This window comes from Pelophylax lessonae (genome assembly GCF_965119305.1).
Source record: "Pelophylax lessonae genome assembly, chromosome: 9".
In the NCBI taxonomy this organism is placed as follows: Eukaryota; Metazoa; Chordata; class Amphibia; order Anura; family Ranidae; genus Pelophylax; species Pelophylax lessonae.
Window position 1 is genome coordinate 270,528,186 of NC_138776.1, and position 23,128 is coordinate 270,551,313.

Here is a 23,128-nt window from a genome sequence, read left to right on the forward strand (position 1 = left end):
CAACACACAGCCATTAATGTCTAAACCGCTGGCAACAAAAGTAAGTACACCCCTAAGTGACAATGTCCAAATTGGGCCCAAAGTGTCAATATTTTGTGTGGCCACCATTATTTTCCAGCACTGCCTTAACCCTCTTGGGCATGGAGTTCACCAGAGCTTCACAGGTTGCCACTGGAGTCCTCTTCCCCTCCTCCATGATGACGTCACGGAGCTGGTGGATGTTAGAGACCTTGCGCTCCTCCACCTTCTGTTTGAGGATGTCCCACAGATGCTCAATAGTGTTTAGGTCTGGAGACATGCTTGTCCAGTCCATCACCCTTACCCTCAGCTTCTTTAGTAAGGCAGTGGTCATCTTGGAGGTATGTTTGGAGTCGTTATGTTGGAATACTGCCCTGCGGCCCAGTCTCTGAAGGGAGGGGATCATGCTCTGCTTCAGTATGTCACAGTACATGTTGGCATTCATGGTTCCCTCAATGAACTGTAGCTCCCCAGTGCCGGCAGCACTCATGCAGCCCCAGACCAGGACACTCCCACCACCATGCTTGACTGTAGAAAGACACACTTGTCTTTGTACTCCTCACCTGGTTGCCACCAGACACACTTGACACCATCTGAACCAAATAAGTTTATTTTGGTCTCATCAGACCACAGGAGATGGTTCCAGTAATTCATGTCCTTAGTCTGCTTGTCTTCAGCAAACTGTTTGTGGATATTCTTGTGCATCATCTTTAGAAGAGGCTTCCTTCTGGGATGACAGCCATGCAGACCAATTTTTATTTTTCTCCTGCTATCAATGGCCAACATGGGACAACACTTCATCCATGTCTTTGGTGATCTCTGATCTCCTTATGAAAGGTTTCTTACATGATGAAGATCAGCCATGGAGTATATCTTAGGTGTATATCAGGGTGTGCTTCTTCCCCACATGTCCACCAACATTCATATCGAAGACATTTCCCGCACTCAAGGCACTAATACACCTCCAGGGTTGTGTGGGACCCCTGATGTACAGGAAGACAGGACTTCAGTGAGGAACAATTCCCTCACTCAGGACAGGAAAGTGGCTTTTCCCCAGTGTGAGCTCTCTGATGTGTGTAAAGACTGGACTTCCTTGAAAATGATTTCCCGCACTCAGAACAGGAAAACGGCTTCTCACCTGTGTGTAATCTCTGGTGTCTGAAAAGGCTGGACTTCCGTGTGAAACATTTTCCACACTCAGAACATGAAAGTGGCTTCACCCCTGTGTGAGATCTCTGATGGGTGTAAAGATTAGACTTCTGTGAAAAAAATTTCCCACACTCAGGACAGCAATGTGGCTTCTCCCCCGTGTGCAAGCTCTGATGCTTGGAAAGATAGGTCTTTACTGAAAAACATTTCCCGCACACAGAACAGGAATACGGCTTTTCCCCCGTGTGAGATCTCTGATGTGCATTAAGATTGTACTTCACGGAGAAAAATTTCCCACACTCAGAGCAGAAATACGGCTTCTCCCCCGTGTGCAGTCTTCGATGTCTATAAAGATCGGACTTATGTGAAAAACATTTTCCGCACTCAGGACAGGAATACGGCTTCTCCCCCGTGTGAGTCCTCTGATGTGTGACAAGATCTGATTTTTGTACAAACCATTTTCCACAATCCAAACAGGTATGCAGATTTTCACCCGTGTGCACTCTTTGATGTCTGTAAATATGGGACTTAGCTGTAAAACATTTTCCGCACTCAGGACAGGAATAGGGCTTCTCACCCGTATGAGATCTCTGATGTGTGTGAAGATTGGACACGCGTGAAAAACATTCCCCGCACTCAGAACAGGAAAAAGGCTTCTCCCGCCTGTGCCATTTCTGATGAGTGCAAAGACTGGATTTATGTGCAAAACATTTCCCACACTCAGGGCAGGAATACGGCTTCTCACCTGTGTGACATCTTTTATGCACTTTAAGATGAGATTTAAAACGGAAACACTTCCCACACTCAGTACAGGGAAACTTCTTATCTGTTGGAAGGACGGCACCGTCTCTCACAGTGTGAGATTCCTCAAAATGAGAGGAATACGATGGTCCGGCACTGTCCCTCACAGTCTGAGGTTCCTCAGGATAAGAGGAATACGATGGTCCATCTACACTGTGTGGTCCTGGATGGACATTTGAGGTAGCCGGGTTTTCTCCTGGACTATACTGTGTGATGTCCTCATCTTCTACTTTACAGTCTGGAGACAAAGTGAGACAATCCTCTGAGGTTTTCCTCATCTCCCGTCCATCTACTAAAATAGAAATACAAAGATTATCCAGGAGAAATACAGAGACACAGCTCTGGAAAGCGACCAGGGGATTACAGGCTGATATCACCCAGTTCCCGCCCTACTCTGGACCAATCAGTGAGCAGTATGGGTGGAGGAATGTATTTAGTGTTAATGACCCACCTGTGCTGATCTCTGTAGGAGTGTCCTCCTCTATAAATGTCCCCGTTATTCCATCCTCCTCCATAGACTGCTGATCATCCCTCACATACGTCTCTTCTTCTTCCTCTGATTTAACCTCAACTTTTATATCTACCAGATCTTCACCCTAAACCAAGAGAAAGATCAACAATAACATCTGTAAAATATAAGCTTTAATATTGTGGCATCAAATAAAGGAAAATACCACATCATCTCCATGTTCTAAATTCTCCGTTCTACTAACCTTGTAACATTGAGGGATGGTGTGACCTTCCTGTGTGGAATCCCAGGAATACAGAGGATGGGGACATCTCTCTGGTGGGTTCCTGGTATTAGGTGGCTCCATCATATCCTTGTGTCCTTCTGAAAACTCCTCCATCACTCCATACTCCTCATCCTCCTCTTTATACTCTTCTTTAACAACAATATTATCATCCCCAAGGTTTCCACCCTGAATATATAATAAGAAATTAATTTTAACAAACAACCTTGGGTATAAATCATAACTAATTGTTGCAAGCCAGTTGGGTTGCATTATACACATTTATATATTGAAGTGTTTGTCATGGTGGCTGCTAGTGTACTACAAGGATACACAGGTTTATATGATTTTATATGATCCGCAGGATATTTTAATTAATATCTTAATATTTTAAATAGTAGTTATTTATTCTATTATTTATTTTATCCTTTAAACACTGTTTTATTATCCGTGAGCCCTGGGCGGGTGGTTGGGGTTTTAGCTTCAGACATCTTTTTTATAGTATAAATAATTGTTCCTCATCTACCTGATGATGGTGGGGGATGGTGTGACCTTCCTGAGTGGAATCCCGGGAATACAGAGGACGGGGACATCTCTCTGGTGGGTTCTCATTACTGGATCCATCTGTAGGAAACACACACACTGACTGAATACATTGTTTCTATGTGTTTATCAGATGATGGGGGATCTAGGTGGATCCTCCGTACTGCTCTCTCCTTTACAATAAAGTCTCCTCTTACCCGGTGATGTGAGGGGCGGCTGATTCTCCATCATGACGTCCTTGTAGAGATCCTTGTGTCCTTCTAAATACTCCCACTCCTCCATGGAGAAATAGACAGTGACATCCTGACACCTTATAGGAACCTGACACACACAATGATACAGTCACCATCCAGACACATCCCTTGTGTTGAACCTTCACAGACATGTGCATTATAAATCCACCCCCACCACCAATATTCCAAATTATCGTATAATCCAGAAGTACAGACCAGGCATCACTAAATGACGGCCCGCGGTCTGCATGCAGACCAGGTCACTGTCCCATATGGACTTCCGCGGCCCGGCTATTTAGCAGGTGGTTCTTCCCCCAGCTTCTGCCCGTGTCATTATTAAAGCAGAGCAGAGAGCTGGAGGCAAAACAGTAGTAAAAGGAAAGCGAGAGTTGTCGGAGTTAAACTTTTTCAGTTAACCATTTGGTGATTGGTTTCTAGGATGCAGGGAGGTTCTAGCAACCAATCACCAGCTTGTTGATATGAAAAGGTCATTTCGACTGCAGCTCTCACTGCCGCCCTCTGTCCAGAGCTGTCCTGCCTACAGCTCTCCGCTCTGTGAAAATGTAGGAAAGTGAAGAGGCAGAGCTGCGGTGTGAAAAGGGGGGATGCTGTGGTATGAAGTTTGGGGGGGCTGTGGTGAGAAGTGGGGGTTTTTAAAGAAGGGGGCAGAACTGCAGGGGGTGAAGTGGAGGGCAGAGCTGCGGGGGGGGGGGGGGTGAAGTGGGGGGCCGAGATATAGGGGAGGGGGGAGAGTGGGGGGCAAAGCTGCAAGGGGGTCTGAAGTGAGGGGCAGAGCTGCAAGGGGGTATGTGAAGTGGGGGGGAGAGCTGCAGGGGGGAGTGAAGTGGGGGCAGAGCTGTGAGGAAGGGGGTGTAAAGTGGGGGGCATAGCTGCAGGGGGGTGTAAAGTGGGGGGCAGGGGGTGTGAAGTGGGGAGGGGCAGAGCTGTAGGATGGTGTGACATGGGGGGGCAGAGCCACGGGAAAGGGGGCAGAGCTGCAGGGGGGTGTAAGTTAGGGGGCAGAGCTGCAGAGGGGTGTGAAGTGGGGGCAGAGCTGCAGGGGGGTGTGAAGTGGGGGGCAGGGGGTGTAAGGTGGGGGGCAGAGCTGCAGAGGGGTGTGAGGTGGGGGGCAGAGCTGCAGGGGGTGTGAAGTGGGGGGCAGGGGGGTTTAAGGTGGGGGGCAGAGCTGCAGGGGGGTGTGAAGTGGGGGGCAGAGCTGCGAGGCTCTGTGATGTGAAGGGGCAGTCAGAAGAAACAGGCGGGCGTCTGTAATGAGGATGGGGCAGAACAGTCAAGGAGAACAAAAGACACTGCTATGGGGGGGCGGGGGGGTGATGTGAAGGGGGAGCAGAGGATACTACTGTGGGGAGGGTGATGTGACGCATCTAAAAAATGAATAGAATGTTCCTTCCCCGTAATTAGGGAAATGTTCTGACCCTGAAGGTGTTAATCTATGTTTTCAGTGTGTATCATCATCTGCTGGAGATAAAAGACATCACAGTGACTATGGAGGAAGAGGACGAAACATGACGGGGGGGGGGGGGGGTTACTGGGTGTAAATAGAAAATAAGATCTTATTACCTCCTCTGCTGCCTCTTCCAACAACGTCTCCTCTCTAATTCCTTCCGACTCACCTTTCACCCGGAACTTCCTATTTATACCTGACATCACTTCCTGTCTTCCATAGCAACTTCCTGTCTGGGTAAAAGTGAAATCACCACCTTGTGGATGTCAGAGGAACTGCACCCCCTAGAAACGTCTCGTAGTGAGAACACGGCCTTGTGCTGTGTGTGTATGTACTGTATATCCTTATAGATGGGGTCATCTCCACTCCCACCGAGGGGGAGAGAAATATATTACTGTCTAGTCCAGCCTTTCTCAGCCAGGGTTCTTCCAAAGGTCTCTAGGGCAGGGATTCCCAAACTACGGCCCTCCAGCTGTTGCAGAACTACACATCCCATGAGGCCTTGTAAATGTAGCAGTTTTTCCAGGCATTGTGCCTGATGTGGGTCTGCCATTGTTACTGGTAATACCTCCAACACTTTTGTGTTGTGAACCCAGGTGTGAGAACTGAGACAATGACAATTCCGGCATCTTTGGTTTGTTTTGTTTTATTGTATTTAGGGGATGGGAGAAGGGAATGAGTGGGATACTCCTCTGGCTCAACTAGGTACACTTTGGGACACTTGCAGAAAAATGATTGTTGGCGCTGTCTTGACGCCAGCTGAATGCCGACCAGTGCTTCCTGACGCTTAGAGATACTGTACTGACCTCAGATGTAAGGGGGTCCTTCTCCCATTGGTCAACAATGTAAGGGACCACTACACTGACCACTGATATAAGGGGGTCCTTCTCCCATTGGTCACCAATGTAAGGGACCACTACACTGACCACTGATATAAGGGGGTCCTTCTCCCATTGGTCAACAATGCAAGGGACCACTACACTGACCACTTATATAAGGGGGTCCTTCTCCCATTGGTCACCAATGTAAGGGACCACTACACTGACCACTGATATAAGGGGGTCCTTCTCCCATCGGTCAACAATGTAAGAGACCACTACACTGACCACTTATATAAGGGGGTCCTTCTCCCATTGGTCACCAATGCAAGGGACCACTTCACTGACCACTGATATAAGGGGTTCCTTCTCCCATTGGTCACCAATGTAAAGGACCACTACACTGACCACTGATATAAGGAGTCCTTCTCCCATTGGTCACCAATGCAAGGGACCACTTCACTGACCTCTGATATAAGGGGTTCCTTCTCCCATTGGTCACCAATGTAAAGGACCACTACACTGACCACTGATATAAGGGGTCCTTCTCCCATTGGTTACCAATGTAAGGGACCACTACACCGACCCATGATATGTAGCGCTACCCCCGCAGGTGCCACTTAAGTAATGTTGATATCTCACTCTGCGTCCCAACCCCCAAGAACAGACTCAACCCCACTGTCACACCTGGTAATATGTGGGTGTATATCTTTAAATGACACACTGACACAATGCAAATAGATTTTTAACTTCTTAGTTCAACTTTACTCAAGGAAGAGACTTGGAAAGAGTATTATTCAACTAGGCTCCGGAAAAACAGACAGGCTCCGCTGAAATAACACTAAAAAACAGCGAATAAGCATTTAGAATAACAAGTAAATACATCGAATATACAAAGCGTTTGGCAGTAGGGGAATAAATCTCTCAGGAAGCTACAATTGCTATAAGAAACACTTTTACTAAAGGGGAACCCTGGGCCGACCTATAATACTTGTATACTAATAAGGAATGAGGTAATCTAGATACCAGTAACCTGTCCCCTTTAAGAGCAACAATAAAGCCATGTTCTACTTTGCAAGGCCTTGCTAAGATCTTCACCGGCAGTTGGAGCTCATGGACATAGGATTCCCAATGTGGCTCAATGTGTGACAAGCAAGTCACAATGGCGGATTCTGATTTGCAAAAGATCCTGCAACTGATCCAACTGGGAAGTGTCTGTGTTCAGTGTATCAAAGAACTGTAGTGACTGGTGTCTGAACTCTGAGCAGGTGCCCTCTCACCAAATCCTCATATCCAGCAATGAGAGTCCTGGAAGAACAGGCGATGGCAATCCTCCACACTACAGGCATACCCCACTTTTAAGTACACAATGGGACCAGAGCATGTATGTAAAACGAAAATGTGAATTAAAGTGAAGCAATACCTTTTTATCATTTCTCAACGCATGTGAATACACTCTACTCTAAAGGAAATCTTGGTCAGCTTGACATGGCACTGCTCCCAAACCATAAGTGACAAGGACACCAAGCTTGGGGAGCATGTTAAGGGGACCCAGGACTATGACATGGTAGATTACCTAGGCAAGCTGGCCTGCCACAAAATAGGATATGTTGTAGTCCTGGGTCCACTTTCCGTGCTACCTAAGTTTGGTATCCCTGTCACTTATGGTTTGGGAGCAGTGCCATGTCAAGCTGACCAAGATTTCCTATAGATGCCAATCTTAGACTTGGAGCAGTACCATGTTAAGCTGACCAAGATTTTCCATAGACACCAATGTTAGACATAGAGCAGTACCATGTCAAGCTGACCAAGATTTTCCATAGACACCAATGTTAGACTTGGAGCAGTACCATGTCAAGCTAACCAAGATTTTCCATAGACACCAATGTTAGACTTGGAGCAGTACCATGTCAAGCTAACCAAGATTTTCCATAGACACCAATGTTAGACAGGGAGCAGTACCATGTCAAGCTGACCAAGAATTCCTATAGACGCCAATGTTAGACTTGGAGCAGTACCATGTCAAGCTGACCAAGAATTCCTATAGACGCCAATGTTAGACTTGGAGCAGTACCATGTCAAGCTGACCAAGAATTCCTATAGACGCCAATGTTAGACTTGGAGCAGTACCATGTCAAGCTGACAGGGAATTCCCATAGACGCCAATGTTAGACTTGGAGCAGTACCATGTCAAGCTGACAGGGAATTCCCATAGACACCAATGTTAGAAAGGGAGCAGTGCCATGTCAAGCTGACCAAGATTTTCCATAGACACCGATGTTTGACTTGGAGCAGTACCATGTCAAGCTGACCAAGATTTCCCATAGATACCAATGTTAGACTTGGAGCAGTTCCATGTCAAGCTGGCCAAGAATTCCCATAGATGCCAATGTTAGACAGGGAGCAGTGCCATGTCAAGCTAACTAAGATTTCCCATAGACACCAATGTTAGACTTGGAGCAGTTCCATGTCAAGCTAACCAAGATTTCCTATAGAGATAGTGGATTTACATCCGTTGAGAAATGAAAAAAGGTATTGCTTTACTTTAAGTACATTTTCGTTTTACATACATGCTCTGGTCCCATTGTGTACTTAAAAGTGGGGTATGCCTGTAGTGTGAAGGATTGCCATCGTCTGTTTTTCCAGGACTCTCATTGCTGGACATCAGGATTTGGTGAGAGGGCACCTGCTCAGAGACGCCAATGTTAGACAGGGAGCAGTGCCATGTCAAGCTAGCTAAGGTTTCCCATAGATGCCAATGTTAAAAACTGGGAGTAGGGGGGGATATGATCACCATGTATAAATACATAAGGGGGGATATGATCTCCATGTATAAATACATAAGGGGGGATATGATCACCATGTATAAATACATAAGGGGGGATATGATCACCATGTATAAATACATAAGGGGTCCATATAGTGAACTTGGTGTTGAGTTGTTCACTTTAAGGACAGCACAGAGGACAAGGGGGCGCTCTTTACATCTAGAGGAAAACAGATTTCATCTCCAAATACGGAAAGGTTTCTTCACAGTAAGAGCTGTGAAAATGTGGAATAGACTCCCTCCAGAGGTGGTTCTGGCCAGCTCAGTAGATTGCTATAAAAGTCCTGGATTCTTTCCTAGGTGTACATAATATAAATGGGTACTAATATTTATAGGTAAAGTTGATCCAGGGAATATCTGATTGCCTCTCGGGGGATCAGAAGGAATTGTTTTCCCCTGCTGTAGTAAATTTGATTATGATTTGCTGGTTTTTTTTTCGCCTTCCTCTGGATCAGCTGCGGGTATAGGATTGTGTATATGGGATTGTATGGTTGGGGAGGGTATAGGATTGTGTATATGGGATTGTATGGTTGGGGAGGGTATAGGATTGTGTATACGGGATTGTATGGTTGGGGAGGGTATAGGATTGTGTATACGGGATTGTATGGTTGGGGCGGGTATAGGATTGTGTATATGGGATTGTATGGTTGGGGTGGGTATAGGATTGTGTATACGGGATTGTATGGTTGGGGTGGGTATAGGATTGTGTATATGGGATTGTATGGTTGGGGAGGGTATAGGATTGTGTATATGGGATTGTATGGTTGGGGTGGGTATAGGATTGTGTATATGGGATTGTATGGTTGGGGAGGGTATAGGATTGTGTATATGGGATTGTATGGTTGGGGAGGGTATAGGATTGTGTATATGGGATTGTATGGTTGGGGTGGGTATAGGATTGTGTATACGGGATTGTATGGTTGGGGTGGGTATAGGATTGTGTATACGGGATTGTATAGGATTGTGTATACGGGATTGTATGGTTGGGGCGGGTATAGGATTGTGTACATGGGATTGTATGGTTGGGGCGGGTATAGGATTGTGTACATGGGATTGTATGGTTGGGGCGGGTATAGGATTGTGTACATGGGATTGTATGGTTGGGGCGGGTATAGGATTGTGTATATGGGATTGTAAGGTTGGGGCGGGTATAGGATTGTGTATATGGGATTGTATGGTTGGGGAGGGTATAGGATTGTGTATATGGGATTGTATGGTTGGGGAGGGTATAGGATTGTGTATATGGGATTGTATGGTTGGGGAGGGTATAGGATTGTGTATATGGGATTGTATGGTTGGGGAGGGTATAGGATTGTGTATATGGGATTGTATGGTTGGGGAGGGTATAGGATTGTGTATATGGGATTGTATGGTTGGGGTGGGTATAGGATTGTGTATACGGGATTGTATGGTTGGGGTGGGTATAGGATTGTGTATACGGGATTGTATGGTTGGGGAGGGTATAGGATTGTGTATACGGGATTGTATGGTTGGGGCGGGTATAGGATTGTGTATACGGGATTGTATGGTTGGGGCGGGTATAGGATTGTGTACATGGGATTGTATGGTTGGGGCGGGTATAGGATTGTGTACATGGGATTGTATGGTTGGGGCGGGTATAGGATTGTGTACATGGGATTGTATGGTTGGGGCGGGTATAGGATTGTGTATATGGGATTGTAAGGTTGGGGCGGGTATAGGATTGTGTATATGGGATTGTATGGTTGGGGAGGGTATAGGATTGTGTATATGGGATTGTATGGTTGGGGTGGGTATAGGATTGTGTATATGGGATTGTATGGTTGGGGTGGGTATAGGATTGTGTATATGGGATTGTATGGTTGGGGCGGGTATAGGATTGTGTATATGGGATTGTATGGTTGGGGCGGGTATAGGATTGTGTATATGGGATTGTATGGTTGGGGAGGGTATAGGATTGTGTATATGGGATTGTATGGTTGGGGAGGGTATAGGATTGTGTATATGGGATTGTATGGTTGGGGAGGGTATAGGATTGTGTATATGGGATTGTATGGTTGGGGAGGGTATAGGATTGTGTATATGTGATTGTATGGTTGGGAAGGGTATAGGATTGTGTATATGGGATTGTATGGTTGGGGAGGGTATAGGATTGTGTATATGGGATTGTATGGTTGGGGAGGGTATAGGATTGTGTATATGGGATTGTATGGTTGGGGAGGGTATAGGATTGTGTATATGGGATTGTATGGTTGGGGAGGGTATAGGATTGTGTATATGGGATTGTATGGTTGGGGAGGGTATAGGATTGTGTATATGGGATTGTATGGTTGGGGAGGGTATAGGATTGTGTATATGGGATTGTATGGTTGGGAAGGGTATAGGATTGTGTATATGGGAATGTATGGCTGGGGAGGGTATAGGATTGTGTATATGGGATTGTATGGTTGGGGTGGGTATAGGATTGTGTATATGGATTGTATGGTTGGGAAGGGTATAGGATTGTGTATATGGGATTGTATGGTTGGGGAGGGTATAGGATTGTGTATATGGGATTGTATGGTTGGGGAGGGTATAGGATTGTGTATATGGGATTGTATGGTTGGGGAGGGTATAGGATTGTGTATATGGGATTGTATGGTTGGGGAGGGTATAGGATTGTGTATATGGGATTGTATGGTTGGGGAGGGTATAGGATTGTGTATATGGGATTGTATGGTTGGGGAGGGTATAGGATTGTGTATATGGGATTGTATGGTTGGGGAGGGTATAGGATTGTGTATATGGGATTGTATGGTTGGGGAGGGTATAGGATTGTGTATATGGGATTGTATGGTTGGGGTGGGTATAGGATTGTGTATATGGGATTGTATGGTTGGGTTTTCTTTACTGTTTTTCTTTTTTTTTTGTTTTGTTTTTTTATTGGTTGAGCCAGATGGACTTTTTTCAACCTGACTAACTGTGTAACTATGATTTGGATCCAACATTACAGAAATATTACCCAGGCATTATCTGAGACAGAGGCCCCATGGTGGGGTCAGAGGGCCCTGCCAAAAGCCACGAGAAAGAGGTCTCATGGAGGGGTCAGAGGGCCCAGCCAGAAGCCACGAGACAGAGGTCTCATGGAGGGGTCAGAGGGCTCTGCCAAAAGCCATGAGACAGAGGTCTCATGGAGGGGTCAGAGGTCCCTGCCAAAAGCCATGAGACAGAAGTCTCTGACCCCTCCATGAGACAGAAGTCTCATGGAGGGGTCAGAGGGCCCAGCCAGAAGCCACGAGACAGAGGTCTCATGGAGGGGTCAGAGGGCTCTGCCAAAAGCCATGAGACAGAGGTCTCATGGAGGGGTCAGAGGGCCCAGCCAGAAGCCATGAGACAGAGGTCTCATGGAGGGGTCAGAGGTCCCTGCCAAAAGCCATGAGACAGAAGTCTCATGGAGGGGTCAGAGGGCCCAGCCAGAAGCCACGAGACAGAGGTCTCATGGAGGGGTCAAAGAGCCCAGCCAGAAGACACGAGACAGAGGTCTCATGGAGGGGTCAGAGGGCCCTGCCAGAAGCCATAAGATAGAGGTCTCATGGAGGGGTCAGAGGGCCCTGCCAGAAGCCATAAGATAGAGGTCTCATGGAGGGGTCAGCGGGCCCAGCCAGAATTCAAGAGACAGAGGCCCCATGGTGGGGTCAAAGAGCCCAGCCAGAAGACACGAGACAGAGGTCTCATGGAGGGGTCAGAGGGCCCTGCCAGAAGCCATAAGATAGAGGTCTCATGGAGGGGTCAGAGGGCCCTGCCAGAAGCCATAAGATAGAGGTCTCATGGAGGGGTCAGCGGGCCCAGCCAGAATCCAAGAGACAGAGGCCCCATGGTGGGGTCAAAGAGCCCAGCCAGAGCCACGAGGTCTCATGGAGGGGGTCAGATATCAGATGATTTGCTGTTTAAATGTTTTCCCCTTATTTAAAATGGAGAATGTTGCATTTGGCCACTAGATGGAGCTAATTCCTATGATACTTAGTGCCATATAATAGCCAAGTGTAGTTTTCTCTGTATTACGTTAATGGTTGGTAAAATATTGCTGGTTTAATTATCTGATGTCCTTTATTGTGACAATCATTCGCCCGGCTGTGCCAAATTCTGCCCGTAATTTCATTATCACAGCAATTTCCTGACTTATTGGGCAATAATGTGCTATTATTACTGCAGTGCCACATTATGGCCACTAGATGGAGCCAATAATCATAGGAAATCATAAAAAAATGACAAATACCGGTCATGGCTAGGGGAATGCGGGTCACATTCGAGTTTTTAAAAACAGATCTGTAAGGGTTTGTAAGATCTTCCCGCACAAAATGCACTCAGCCAATGAAAGGTAAGGACTCCATTTTTATTTTTCTCCTGCTATCAATGGCCAACACGGGACAACACTTCATCCATGTCTTTGGTGATCTCTGATCTCCTTATGAAGTGTTTCTTACATGATGAAGATCAGCCATGGAGTATATCTGAGGTGTATATCAGGGTGTGCTTCTTCCTCGCATGTCCACCAACATTCATATAGAAGACATTTCCCGCACTCAAGGCACTAATACACCTCCAGGGTTGTGTGGGACCCCTGATGTACAGAAGACAGGACTTCAGTGAGGAACATTTCCCTCACTCAGGACAGGAAGGTGGCTTCTTTCCATGGTGCAATCTCTGATGTTTGTAAAAATTGGACTTATCTGAAAAACTTTTCCCGCATTCTGGACAGGAATACGGCTTCTCCCCCGTGTGCAATCTCTGATGTTTGTAAAGAGTGGACCTCTGTGAAAAACATTTCCCGCACTCAGGACAGGAATATGGCTTTTCCCCCGTGTGCAATCTCTTGTGATTGTTAAGACTGGACTGTACAGAAAAACATTTCCCGCAATCAGGACAAGAATATGGCTTCTCACCCGTGTGCAATCGCTGGTGGTTAGAAAAACTAGACTGATCTGAAAAACATGTCCCGCACTCAGGACAGGAATACGGCTTCTCCCCTGTGTGCAATCTCTGATGTTTGTTAAGACTTGACTTTTCTGAAAAACATTTCCCACACTCCAGACAGGAATATGGCTTCTCACCTGTGTGAGACCTCTGATGTGTGCAAAGATTGAACTTATTTGAAAAACATTTCCCGCAATCAGTACAGGAAAACGGCTTCTCACCCGTGTGTGATTTCTGATGTCTAGAAAATTTACACTTATCTGAAAAACATTTCCCGCACTCAGGGCAGGAATATGGCTTCTCTCCTGTATGAGATCTTTGATGCCTATTAAGTTTGGATTTAGAACGGAAAAACTTCTCGCACTCAGTACAGGAAAACTTCTTATCTGTTGTAAGGACGGCACCGTCCCTCACAGTCTGAGGTTCCTCAGGATAAGAGGAATACGATGGTCCGGCACTGTCCCTCACAGTCTGAGGTTCCTCAGGATAAGAGGAATACGATGGTCCATCTACACTGTGTTGTGTCTGGTGGACATTTGAGGTAGCCGGGTTTTCTCCTGGACTATACTGTGTGATGTCCTCATCTTCTACTTTACAGTCTGGAGACAAAGTGAGACAATCCTCTGAGGTTTTCCTCATCTCCCGTCCATCTACTAAAATAGAAATACAAAGATTATTACTAGACCTCAGCAGATTGGTTCCCCTAAACCAGGACTCCGCCCACATCAGACAGCTTTGTCTCTGAAGAACTTACAATTCCCCCCTCAAGGTAACTAGTAAATGGGTCCTCTGATCTCCTACCAGTTCATTTCTTTATTCATGGACCTTAGTCAGAGAGTGAGGAAACAACGAGAACTGTCTTTTATAGGAGTGACAGTGATGAGGGGATTATAGGACGAAAGTCCCCTCCCCCTCTGTCACTCATTGCCATCCTCCCAACACAAGAAGCCCCGCACTTCCTTATTTAGTCCATGAATAACAGCGGGGCTGAGCCCCACCAGAGGTCAGAGAGTGATGAAGACTGGACTGATCCTGAAGACCGCCATCATTGGGTTACTGACCCCTCCCTCATTATCACTTTCTGTTTAAGGTCCCAAAGTTGGAGGATGTTATCACATTATTATCACCATGTAAAAGTCTGTCCTCCAATCAGATCATCAGATATAAAATGTCCAGCTGGTAGGAAATGGGTGTAACAAAAGAGAATCCATATTATGTGTATATATAGCAGTGGGTAGAGGGGAGAGAGCAGAAGTCAGGAGTATGCAATGTACAACATAGAGTATATAGTGCAGGGGTCAGGAGTATGTAATGTACAACATAGAGTATATAGTGCAGGGGTCAGGAGTATGTAATGTACAACATAGAGTATATAGTGCAGGGTCCAGGAGTATGTAATGTACAACATAGAGTATACAGTGCAGGGGTCAGGACTCATTATATTTGTGTTCAGTAATGAGTTGCAGAGGTCCCACACTGCTGCCTCCCATCTCCTGAGACTGCACTCAGTGACTTGGGTGTGAGACTATACAGACATATCCCTCCACCCGGCACAGCCAGCAAATAACAGAGCAAGTAACCCCGGGAGAATTGTTCTGTCAGAGATCTTGCTAGACCTGGGCATGGGGCAGAAGAACCAAGGTACATACCCCAGGTGTCTAGGTCAAGCAACGTCTATGGTGAACATCAACATTTTACTGCAAGCTGAACCGCAGAATCTTTATAAATCCAGTCTAGAGACATAAATTGTGTCTGCAGCACAGAGAAGGAAGATTATCCGAGAGAAATACAGGAATACAGGACAGGGAACACAGCTCAGGAAAGTGACCAGGGAATTACAGGCTGATATCACCCAGTCCCCGCCCTACTCTGGACCAATCAGTGAGCAGTATGGGTGGAGGAATGGATTTAGTGTTAATGACCCACCTGTGCTGATCTCTGTAGGAGTGTCCTCCTCTATAAATGTCCCCGTTATTCCATCCTCCTCCATAGACTGCTGATCATCCCTCACATACGTCTCTTCTTCTTCTGATTTAACCTCAACTTTTATATCTATCAGATCTTCACCCTAAACCAAGAGAATGATAAAAAATATTATCTGTAAAATATAAGCTTTAATATTGTGACAATAAATAAAAGGAAAATATCACATCATCGCCATGTTCTATATTCTACGTTCTACTAACCTTGTAACAGTGAGAGATAGTGAGACTTTCAGGTTTGGAATCCCGGGAATACAGAGGACGGGGACATCTCTCTGGTGGGTTCCTGGTATTAGGTGGCTCCATCATATCCTTGTGTCCTTCAGAAAACTCCTCCATCACTCCATACTCCTCATCCTCCTCTTTATACTCTTCTTTAACAACAATATCATCATCATCATCCCCCCCAAGGTTTTCACTCTGAATATATAATAAAATATTCAATGTAACAAACATGCTGTGTAAAAATCATAACTACCAATAATTGTCAATCACCTACCTGATGATGGTGGGGGATGGTGTGACCTTCCTGTGTGGAATCCCGGGAATACAGAGGACGGGGACATCTCTCTGGCGGGTTCTCATTACTGGATCCATCTGTAGGAAACACACACACTGACTGAATACATTGTTTCTATGTGTTTATCAGATGATGGGGGATCTAGGTGGATCCTCCGTACTGCTCTCTCCTTTACAATAAAGTCTCCTCTTACCCGGTGATGTGAGGGGTGGCTGATTCTCCATCATGACGTCCTTGTAGAGGTCCTTGTGTCCTTCTAAATACTCCCACTCCTCCATGGAGAAATAGACAGTGACATCCTGACACCTTATAGGAACCTGACACACACAATGATACAGTCACCATCCAGACACATCCCTTGTCTGTTACTGGATAATGTCCCAGAATTCCCAGCACCGCTCACCTCTCCTGTCAGCAGCTCCATCATCTTCTTGGTGACTTCTAGAATCTTCTGCATGTTGTGTCTCTCAGGTTTTAGGGAGTCACATGGAGGCACTGTGATGGTCATATGATCACCTGACTTCAGAAGAGGAAATCTCTGTATTGGAGAACCAATAGGAATATCATGTTAGAATCCCAGAATCCTCCTCACCTCCCCGGTGTTCCGTGAGAATTACCTACCCGTGAGAAAAACCTACCCCTCGTCACTTCCGGTACTCCGCACTGTATGTAATGCAGCGGGTACATTAAAACAGCTGTGCTGACATACGAGTCATCCCCGCTCCTGTCCCGGTCACTTCCCTGCTCTCGGATAGTAAATATAAAAGCGGCGGCGGCTGTATGAAAACATAAATCACTGAGCCGAAAGCCGCTTTTATATTTACTTGCCGAGAGCAGGGAAGTGACCGGGACAGGAGCGGGGATGACTCGTATGTCAGCACAGCTGTTTTAGGTAAGCGCCGCGTCGGTAGGTTTTTTTCACGGTACACCGTTATCGTTTTATACTAGTGCGCATGCGCACTAGTAAGCTCCTCTGTTCTGCCATTAGGTATCCGGGGCTCTGAGCATGCGCACTGCTGCGCTGCTCAGATGCTTCTGGCCGGAAGTGACGAGGGGTAGGTAATTCTCACGTTACACCGGTCAGGTCTGTATTTTATTAATAGAGATAAGAGTGATGTCATGTGACCTCCCAGAATCCCCCTCACCTCTCCGGTCAGCAGGTAGATGATCTCCAGGGTGAGGTTTAGTATCCTCTCAGTCATGTGACTCCGGTCCTCCTCCATCCTCATTCGTTCTGACACTCGGTTTATACAGGTTTCTCTCTAGACAGGTAAGGATAAAAATATATATGTAAGAGGAGGAATGTTCTGACCCTGAAGGGGTTAATCTATGTTTCCACACTATATATGTGTGTATCATCATCTGCTGGAGATAAAAGACATCACAGTGACTATGGAGGAAGAGAACGGACATGACGGGGGGGGGGGGAGGGGGGGGGGGGTTACTGGGTGTAAATAGAAAATAAGATCTTATTACCTCCTCTGCTGCCACTTCCAGCAACGTCTCCTCTCTACTTCCTCCCGACTCACCTTTCACCCGGAACTTCCTATTTTTACCTGACATCACTTCCTGTCTTCCATAGAGACTTCCTGTCTGGGTAGAAGTGAGATCCCCACCTTGTGGAGCTCAGATGAACTGCATTCCCAAGAACCATCTCGTAGTGAGAACACGGCCTTGTCCTGTGTGTGTATGTACTGTATATCCTTATAGATGGGTCATCTCTACTCCCACCAAGGGGGAGAGAAATATATTACTGCCTAGTCCAGCCTTTCTCAGCCAGGGGTCCTCCGAAGGGATTCTAGGGGTTCCATGAGCAATGAACAATTTCTGTCTCTCAGTAACAACTGACATCAATGATCTATAAGGGGGGCTGTCTTCTCACTGATGACGATATACTCCTTTAGTCACCACTGGTATAAAAAGGTCGATCTTCACCAATGTAAAGGACCACTACAATGACTACTGGTGTAAGGGGGTCCTTCTCCCATTGGCCACCTATGTAAAGGACCACCACACTGACTACTGGTGTAAGGGGGTCCTTCTCCCATTGGCCACCTATGTAAAGGACCACCACACTGACTACTGGTGTAAGGGGGTCCTTCTCCCATTGGCCACCTATGTAAAGGACCACCACAATGACTACTGGTATAAGGGGGTCCTTCTCCCATTGGTCACCTATGTAAGGGACCACTACACTGACCACTGATATAAGGGGATTCTTCTCCAATTGGCCACCAATGTAAGGGACAACTATTCTGACCACTGATATAGGCAGGTCCTTCTCCCTTTGGTCACCAATGTAGGGACCACTACTTGGATTACTGATATAAGTGGGTCCTTCTCCCATTGGTCCCCAATGTACAGGACCACTACACTGACCACTGATACATTGGTGACTAATGGGAGAAGAATCAGTGGTCCCAATCACCTTATAAGGGACTACTACACTGACCACTAATATAAGGGGATCCTTCTCCCATTGATCACCAATGTAAGGGACTACTGCACTGGCCACTGATATAAGGGGTTCCTTCTCCTATTGGTCACCAACGTAAGGGACTACTGCACTGACCACTGATATAAGGGGTTCCTTCTCCCATTGGCCACCAATGTAAGGGCCACAATACTGACCGCTGATATAAGGGGATCCTTCTCCCATTGAGACCACCACACCGACCACGGATAAGGGGATCCTTCTACTAATGGTCACCAATGTAAGGGACCACTACACTGACCACTGATATAAGGAGGTTCATCTGCCATTGAGACCACTACACTGACCACTATTGATGGGCTTCAAGTTTCTTCTGACCCATAGTTCAGACTGTATTTTGCTTGTTCAAAGATTCAGATAACGGCTGAACTAAATGGGAATTCCCTCAATGGAAGTTGAACCTAGTGCTATCGTTACTCAATATTATCCAATCCCCCCCATCTCCTGGACAGCCCGACTGTGTACTCAGATTTAGGGTATGGTTATCCTGAGGGACCTCAGACTTTTCTTTTTGCATGAGGATCCCCTTACAATCCATAGTGGACTCGAAAGATCTCCTACGTAATTTTGGGGTTCCTTTATGCAAATGTCTTTTTTTTTCTTCTATGAATTCTTCCTGTAGGACGTGCTACAGGAAAAGTGACATTTCATCCAGATCCTTATAAAAGACACCAACACCACAGATAAATAGCAGACCATTTGAGATTTCTGTGTGGGTTTTTTAAAATTTTTTTAAGAACTTTGCAATAAAATGTAATTTCTCTATAGTTCATTGACGGACGCAGTCCTCTGATCCATATCAGTAGGGTAATACCGCCTCCTACAGGAGTAGGACACTAGAGAGAAATAATTTCTGCCTACACCTATGGGCAGTCCCTGGGGGTAAACCCTCTCTCTTCCTGCATAGGATGCAGTGGCGTACCAACGGGGGGGGGGGGGGGGGGGGGCGGTCCACCCCGGGTGCCACACATTAGGGGGGTGTCAGGGAGCACCAGGGTGACACCCGGGGCCGGACGCCGGACTTCCTCTGCCGCTCGCTGCGCTCACTGACACAGGAGAGGAGGAGAAACTGTATAAAGCAGAGCATGGGACTGGGAGAGAGACTCACCGTCACCGGAGTTAACTGTGCTAGATAATGAGAAGGCGATTGGTTGCTAGGACCGCCTATCAACCAATCACCTGCTCATTAACTAGCACAGTTAACTTCGGCATTTCCTGCTGACCGCTGTGTATTCAGGGCTCGTGAGTGTGACGGTAAGACTCTCTCCCATGCTCTGCTTTGAACAGTTCCTCCTTCTCGGCTCTCCTCCTAATAAGGTAGGAGGGGGAGGGGCGATTGTATTGTAAAGGGGTTTTATTGGAGGGGGGTCTGCATTGTAAAGGGGTTTTATTGGAGGGGGGGGTCTGCATTGTAAAGGGGTTTTATTGGAGGGGGGGTCTGCATTGTAAAGGGGTTTTATTGGAGAGGGGGGGGGGTCTGCATTGTAAAGGGGTTTTATTGGAGGGGGGGTCTGCATTGTAAAGGGATTTTATTGGAGGGGGGTTGTCTGCGTTGTAAAGGGGTTCTATTGGGGGACTTGTATTGTAAAGTGGTTCTATTGGGGGGGTCTGCATTTTAGAGGGGTTCTATGGTTCTAATGGGGGGAGGGGCTTGTATTGTAAAGGGGTCCTATTGGGGGGGTCTGCATTGTAAAGGGGTTCTATTGGAGGGGGGGTCTGCATTGTAAAGGGGTTCTATTGGGGGGGGGTTTGCATTGTAGAGGGGTTTTATTGGGGGGGGGGGGTTTGTATTGTAGAGGGGTTCTATTGGGGGGGTTTGCATTGTAGAGGGGTTCTATTGGGGGGGGTTGTATTGTAAAGGGGTTCTATTGGCGGGGGCTTTGTATTGTAAAGGGGTTCTATTGGGGGGGGCCTGTATAATGTAAAGGGTTCTATGGGGGGGTGGGGGCTGTGTAATGTAAGGGGTTCTTTTGGGGGGCAGGGGCTGTGTAATGTGAAGGGTTCCATGTGGGGTGGGGGCTGTGTAATGTAAGGGGTTCTATTGGGGGACGGGGGCTGTGTAATGTGAAGGGTTCTATTGGGGCGGGGGCTGTATAATGTAAAAGGTTCTATGGGGGGGGGGCTGTGTAACATAAAGGTTTCCATGAGGGGGGTGGGGCTGTGTAATGTAAAGGGTTCCAATGGGGGGAGGGGCTGTGTAATGTAAAGGGTTCCAATGGGGGGGGCTGTGTAATGTAAAGGGTTCCAATGGGGGGGGGGCTGTGTAATGTAAAGGGGTCCAGGGGTATGAGGGCTGTGTAATGTAAAGGGGGTCTTCCTACATTTTACTCGCAGTTATTACTGCAGTCCTATAGTTTTTTTTCTGCATTTTCTGAAAGCGCACCAAAAGTCTTGCATGCTGCATCTTTGGCACGCTTTCAGAAAACAGGAAAAAAAATTTTTGGGGGGGGGTGACACCAACCTTAGTGACACCACTGACAGTAGCACACAGTAAGTGTGCCACTGCCAGTTACGTGTATTTCTGTCTGGCGCCTCATGTCAATCGGCGCCGTTTTTGCAGAGGAGGAGGGGCCTCGTCGCCGGGTCAATGTGCGGTTTGTCGCCTGCACGCTGGGGGGGGGGGGGGGCCAGATATAGGATCCGCCCCGGGTGCCAAGTGCTCTAGGTATGCCCCTGATAGGATGTCAGTTTTATTCTGCCTAATCAGGAGTAAGGACCTAGTTCTTTGCTGGGATCATCCGTCCTGGCATAGAAGTCATTTTTTATGTAGATATTTTTTCTCTGGAACGTTTTTCCTGTGAAATCTTCAAGCAATTATGCCGGGCTGGGCGAAGGGGTGGATCTCTATGTCCAGTGGTCACCCCAGTCTCGCCAGCGAGCTCGTGTAGGCCTTCGCTCCGTGCTCGGTCGGCCGCGACATAGTCCCACTGGACGGGGACTGGCCCCGTGAGTTAAACTTCTCGCCAGGACGCACATGACAGGGTCTAGTCTTATGTCGCAGTGCTCCTATTTGGCCCGACAGGAGATGGTGCCCGTCTGTGTTCCTGGTATGGTGAGTAAACATCCCCCCCCACTGGCGGATTTTGGGGTGGACGTGGGCCCTCTCTCTGGGATGGTCGGACCCTCACACTCCTGGGTTCCCCTCTGTCCTGTTGTGACTCCCCTCCTCCCTCCCTGTTGGGGACTGTTTTGGGCCTACCTGAGGCTGGGGCCTTGTGTGCAGGCCACATGGGGGGGGGGGGGTGCGCCGTTCGCTCGATGGTGCAGGGGGGGGGCCTTGGTCGGGCCCTCCAGGGCTGGATGATGTAGTAGTGCTGGTGGGGGGTCTCCCTGGGGGGTTCTATTGCTGCGCTGAGCCACCATTTTGTTATAGCCTTTTCTGCAGTTACGGCAGCGGCCATCTTGGGGGGGTGGTCATTTTGTTTTGGATTTTTTGCTGGAAAGGCCCGTGGGTGTGCCTGGAGGCGTTTTTCGGTGGGAGGGGCCCCTCTCTTCAGCCCGGGAAGTTCCTGGCTGACTATCCGCTGACACATGCAGACCTCCCTGATCAGATTGCCCAAGGAGTTGCTGGGAGCTTTTTCTCTCTCTCTGCGGGGGTCCTTAGCACGGCCATGACCTCCGGGGGGGGGGGGGGGGGGGTGGCGCTGTAGCACTGTGGGGACTTTCCTTTTTCATACAAAAAAAAAACATTTTTTTTTCTGTCATTTTTCTCAACATGGACTCCTCTGGGCATGTGTCCCCACCTGAACCCCTCACAGAGGCCGCAGGGCCCTCCGGATCTCAACTTTCCACTGATGCAATTTCAGCGGTCCTGGAAGCTTTTTTGTCCCGGGTGGAGGTGGCCTTAAGAAGGCGGGGTGCGCAGAAACGACCCCTGCTTAACTCTGCCTCCTCTGATGTCTCGTATTCTGAGTCTGACCCAGCCACCGCAGACATGGGTACCCCGGCCGGGTCTGGTACCCAGCGCCATGTCTCCTCTGATAGTGAGGATGAGCTTTCTGCCTCTGCTGCTGCGAAGGATAAGGCACTGATGGACATATTGGTTGTTTCGGTGCGTGAAACCCTAAAATTAGAGGATGCGGCTGTCGTCGTTCCTGGGGCGTGGGTTGCCTTCGGCACCCATAGGCCTCCAAAGGGTGGAAAAGTATTTTCCCTTCCCCACTTTTTTTGCTGGCCTACTCGCCAAAGAATGGGAGCGGCTGAAACCTTCTCCCGGATTGTCTAGGCAGTTTACTAGACGCTACCCCTTTGAGAAGTCTCTGGTGAAGAAGTGGTCAGTGCGTAGAAGCCTTACCAGTTTCTGGAGAAAGGTGTTTGAAGTCATGTCTGATACCACTGGCATAATACTCGCGCCAAATTCAGCTTTGGCTCTACTTTCCCTAGGAATAGACGCAATTCATCCCAGCATGAGAACAGTTACTACCAATGTTCCCTCTAATTTTTTACTGTGCTTAGCAAATAAAAACATTTCTGAGCGCAGTGCTCCCCAACCTTTTTATCGCAGCGGACCGGTCAACGTTTGATAATTTTTCTGTGGCCCCAATCAATGCAGAGTGCCACAGCATTGCCCCCAATCAATTCAGAATGCCACAGCATTGCCCCCAATCAATGCAGA

The 23,128-nt window shown here is 47.5% G+C and overlaps 5 protein-coding genes across 5 annotated transcripts in view; 1 reads left to right on the forward strand and 4 right to left on the reverse strand.

Moving 5' to 3' along the window:
* LOC309564464 (uncharacterized protein) overlaps nucleotides 1–23,128 on the reverse strand; it is a gene marked incomplete at both ends in the record, with an annotated part of 826,241 nt that overhangs the window by 477,343 nt on the left and 325,770 nt on the right.
* Nucleotides 1–23,128, forward strand: part of LOC309564057 (uncharacterized protein) — a gene marked incomplete at its 5' end in the record, with an annotated part of 455,352 nt that overhangs the window by 57,147 nt on the left and 375,077 nt on the right. The window lies entirely within an intron of this gene.
* LOC309564058 (uncharacterized protein) lies at nucleotides 933–14,053 on the reverse strand (the record flags this gene model as incomplete). Its single annotated transcript, XM_082268684.1, has 4 exons — nucleotides 933–2,075; nucleotides 13,314–13,413; nucleotides 13,561–13,842; nucleotides 14,031–14,053. 4 exons carry the CDS (start codon nucleotides 14,051–14,053, stop codon nucleotides 1,044–1,046), a joined length of 1,437 nt encoding a protein of 478 aa, XP_082124810.1. The 3' UTR covers nucleotides 933–1,043.
* Nucleotides 15,354–23,128, reverse strand: part of LOC309564059 (uncharacterized protein) — a gene marked incomplete at its 5' end in the record, with an annotated part of 69,762 nt that continues 61,987 nt past the window's right edge. Inside the window, one exon of the mRNA XM_082268685.1 lies at nucleotides 15,354–15,585. Coding sequence (XP_082124811.1) covers nucleotides 15,382–15,585 — 204 coding nt within the window. The 3' untranslated portion in view covers nucleotides 15,354–15,381. The remainder of the gene's footprint in view (nucleotides 15,586–23,128) is intronic.
* Nucleotides 15,987–17,246, reverse strand: LOC309564060 (gastrula zinc finger protein XlCGF66.1-like; the record flags this gene model as incomplete). Its single annotated transcript, XM_082268686.1, has 4 exons — nucleotides 17,165–17,246; nucleotides 16,423–16,557; nucleotides 16,213–16,336; nucleotides 15,987–16,096 (listed from the first exon to the last, which is right to left on the reverse strand). The coding sequence occupies exons 1-4, from the start codon at nucleotides 17,240–17,242 to the stop codon at nucleotides 15,987–15,989; spliced, it is 447 nt and encodes a 148-aa protein (XP_082124812.1). The 5' UTR covers nucleotides 17,243–17,246.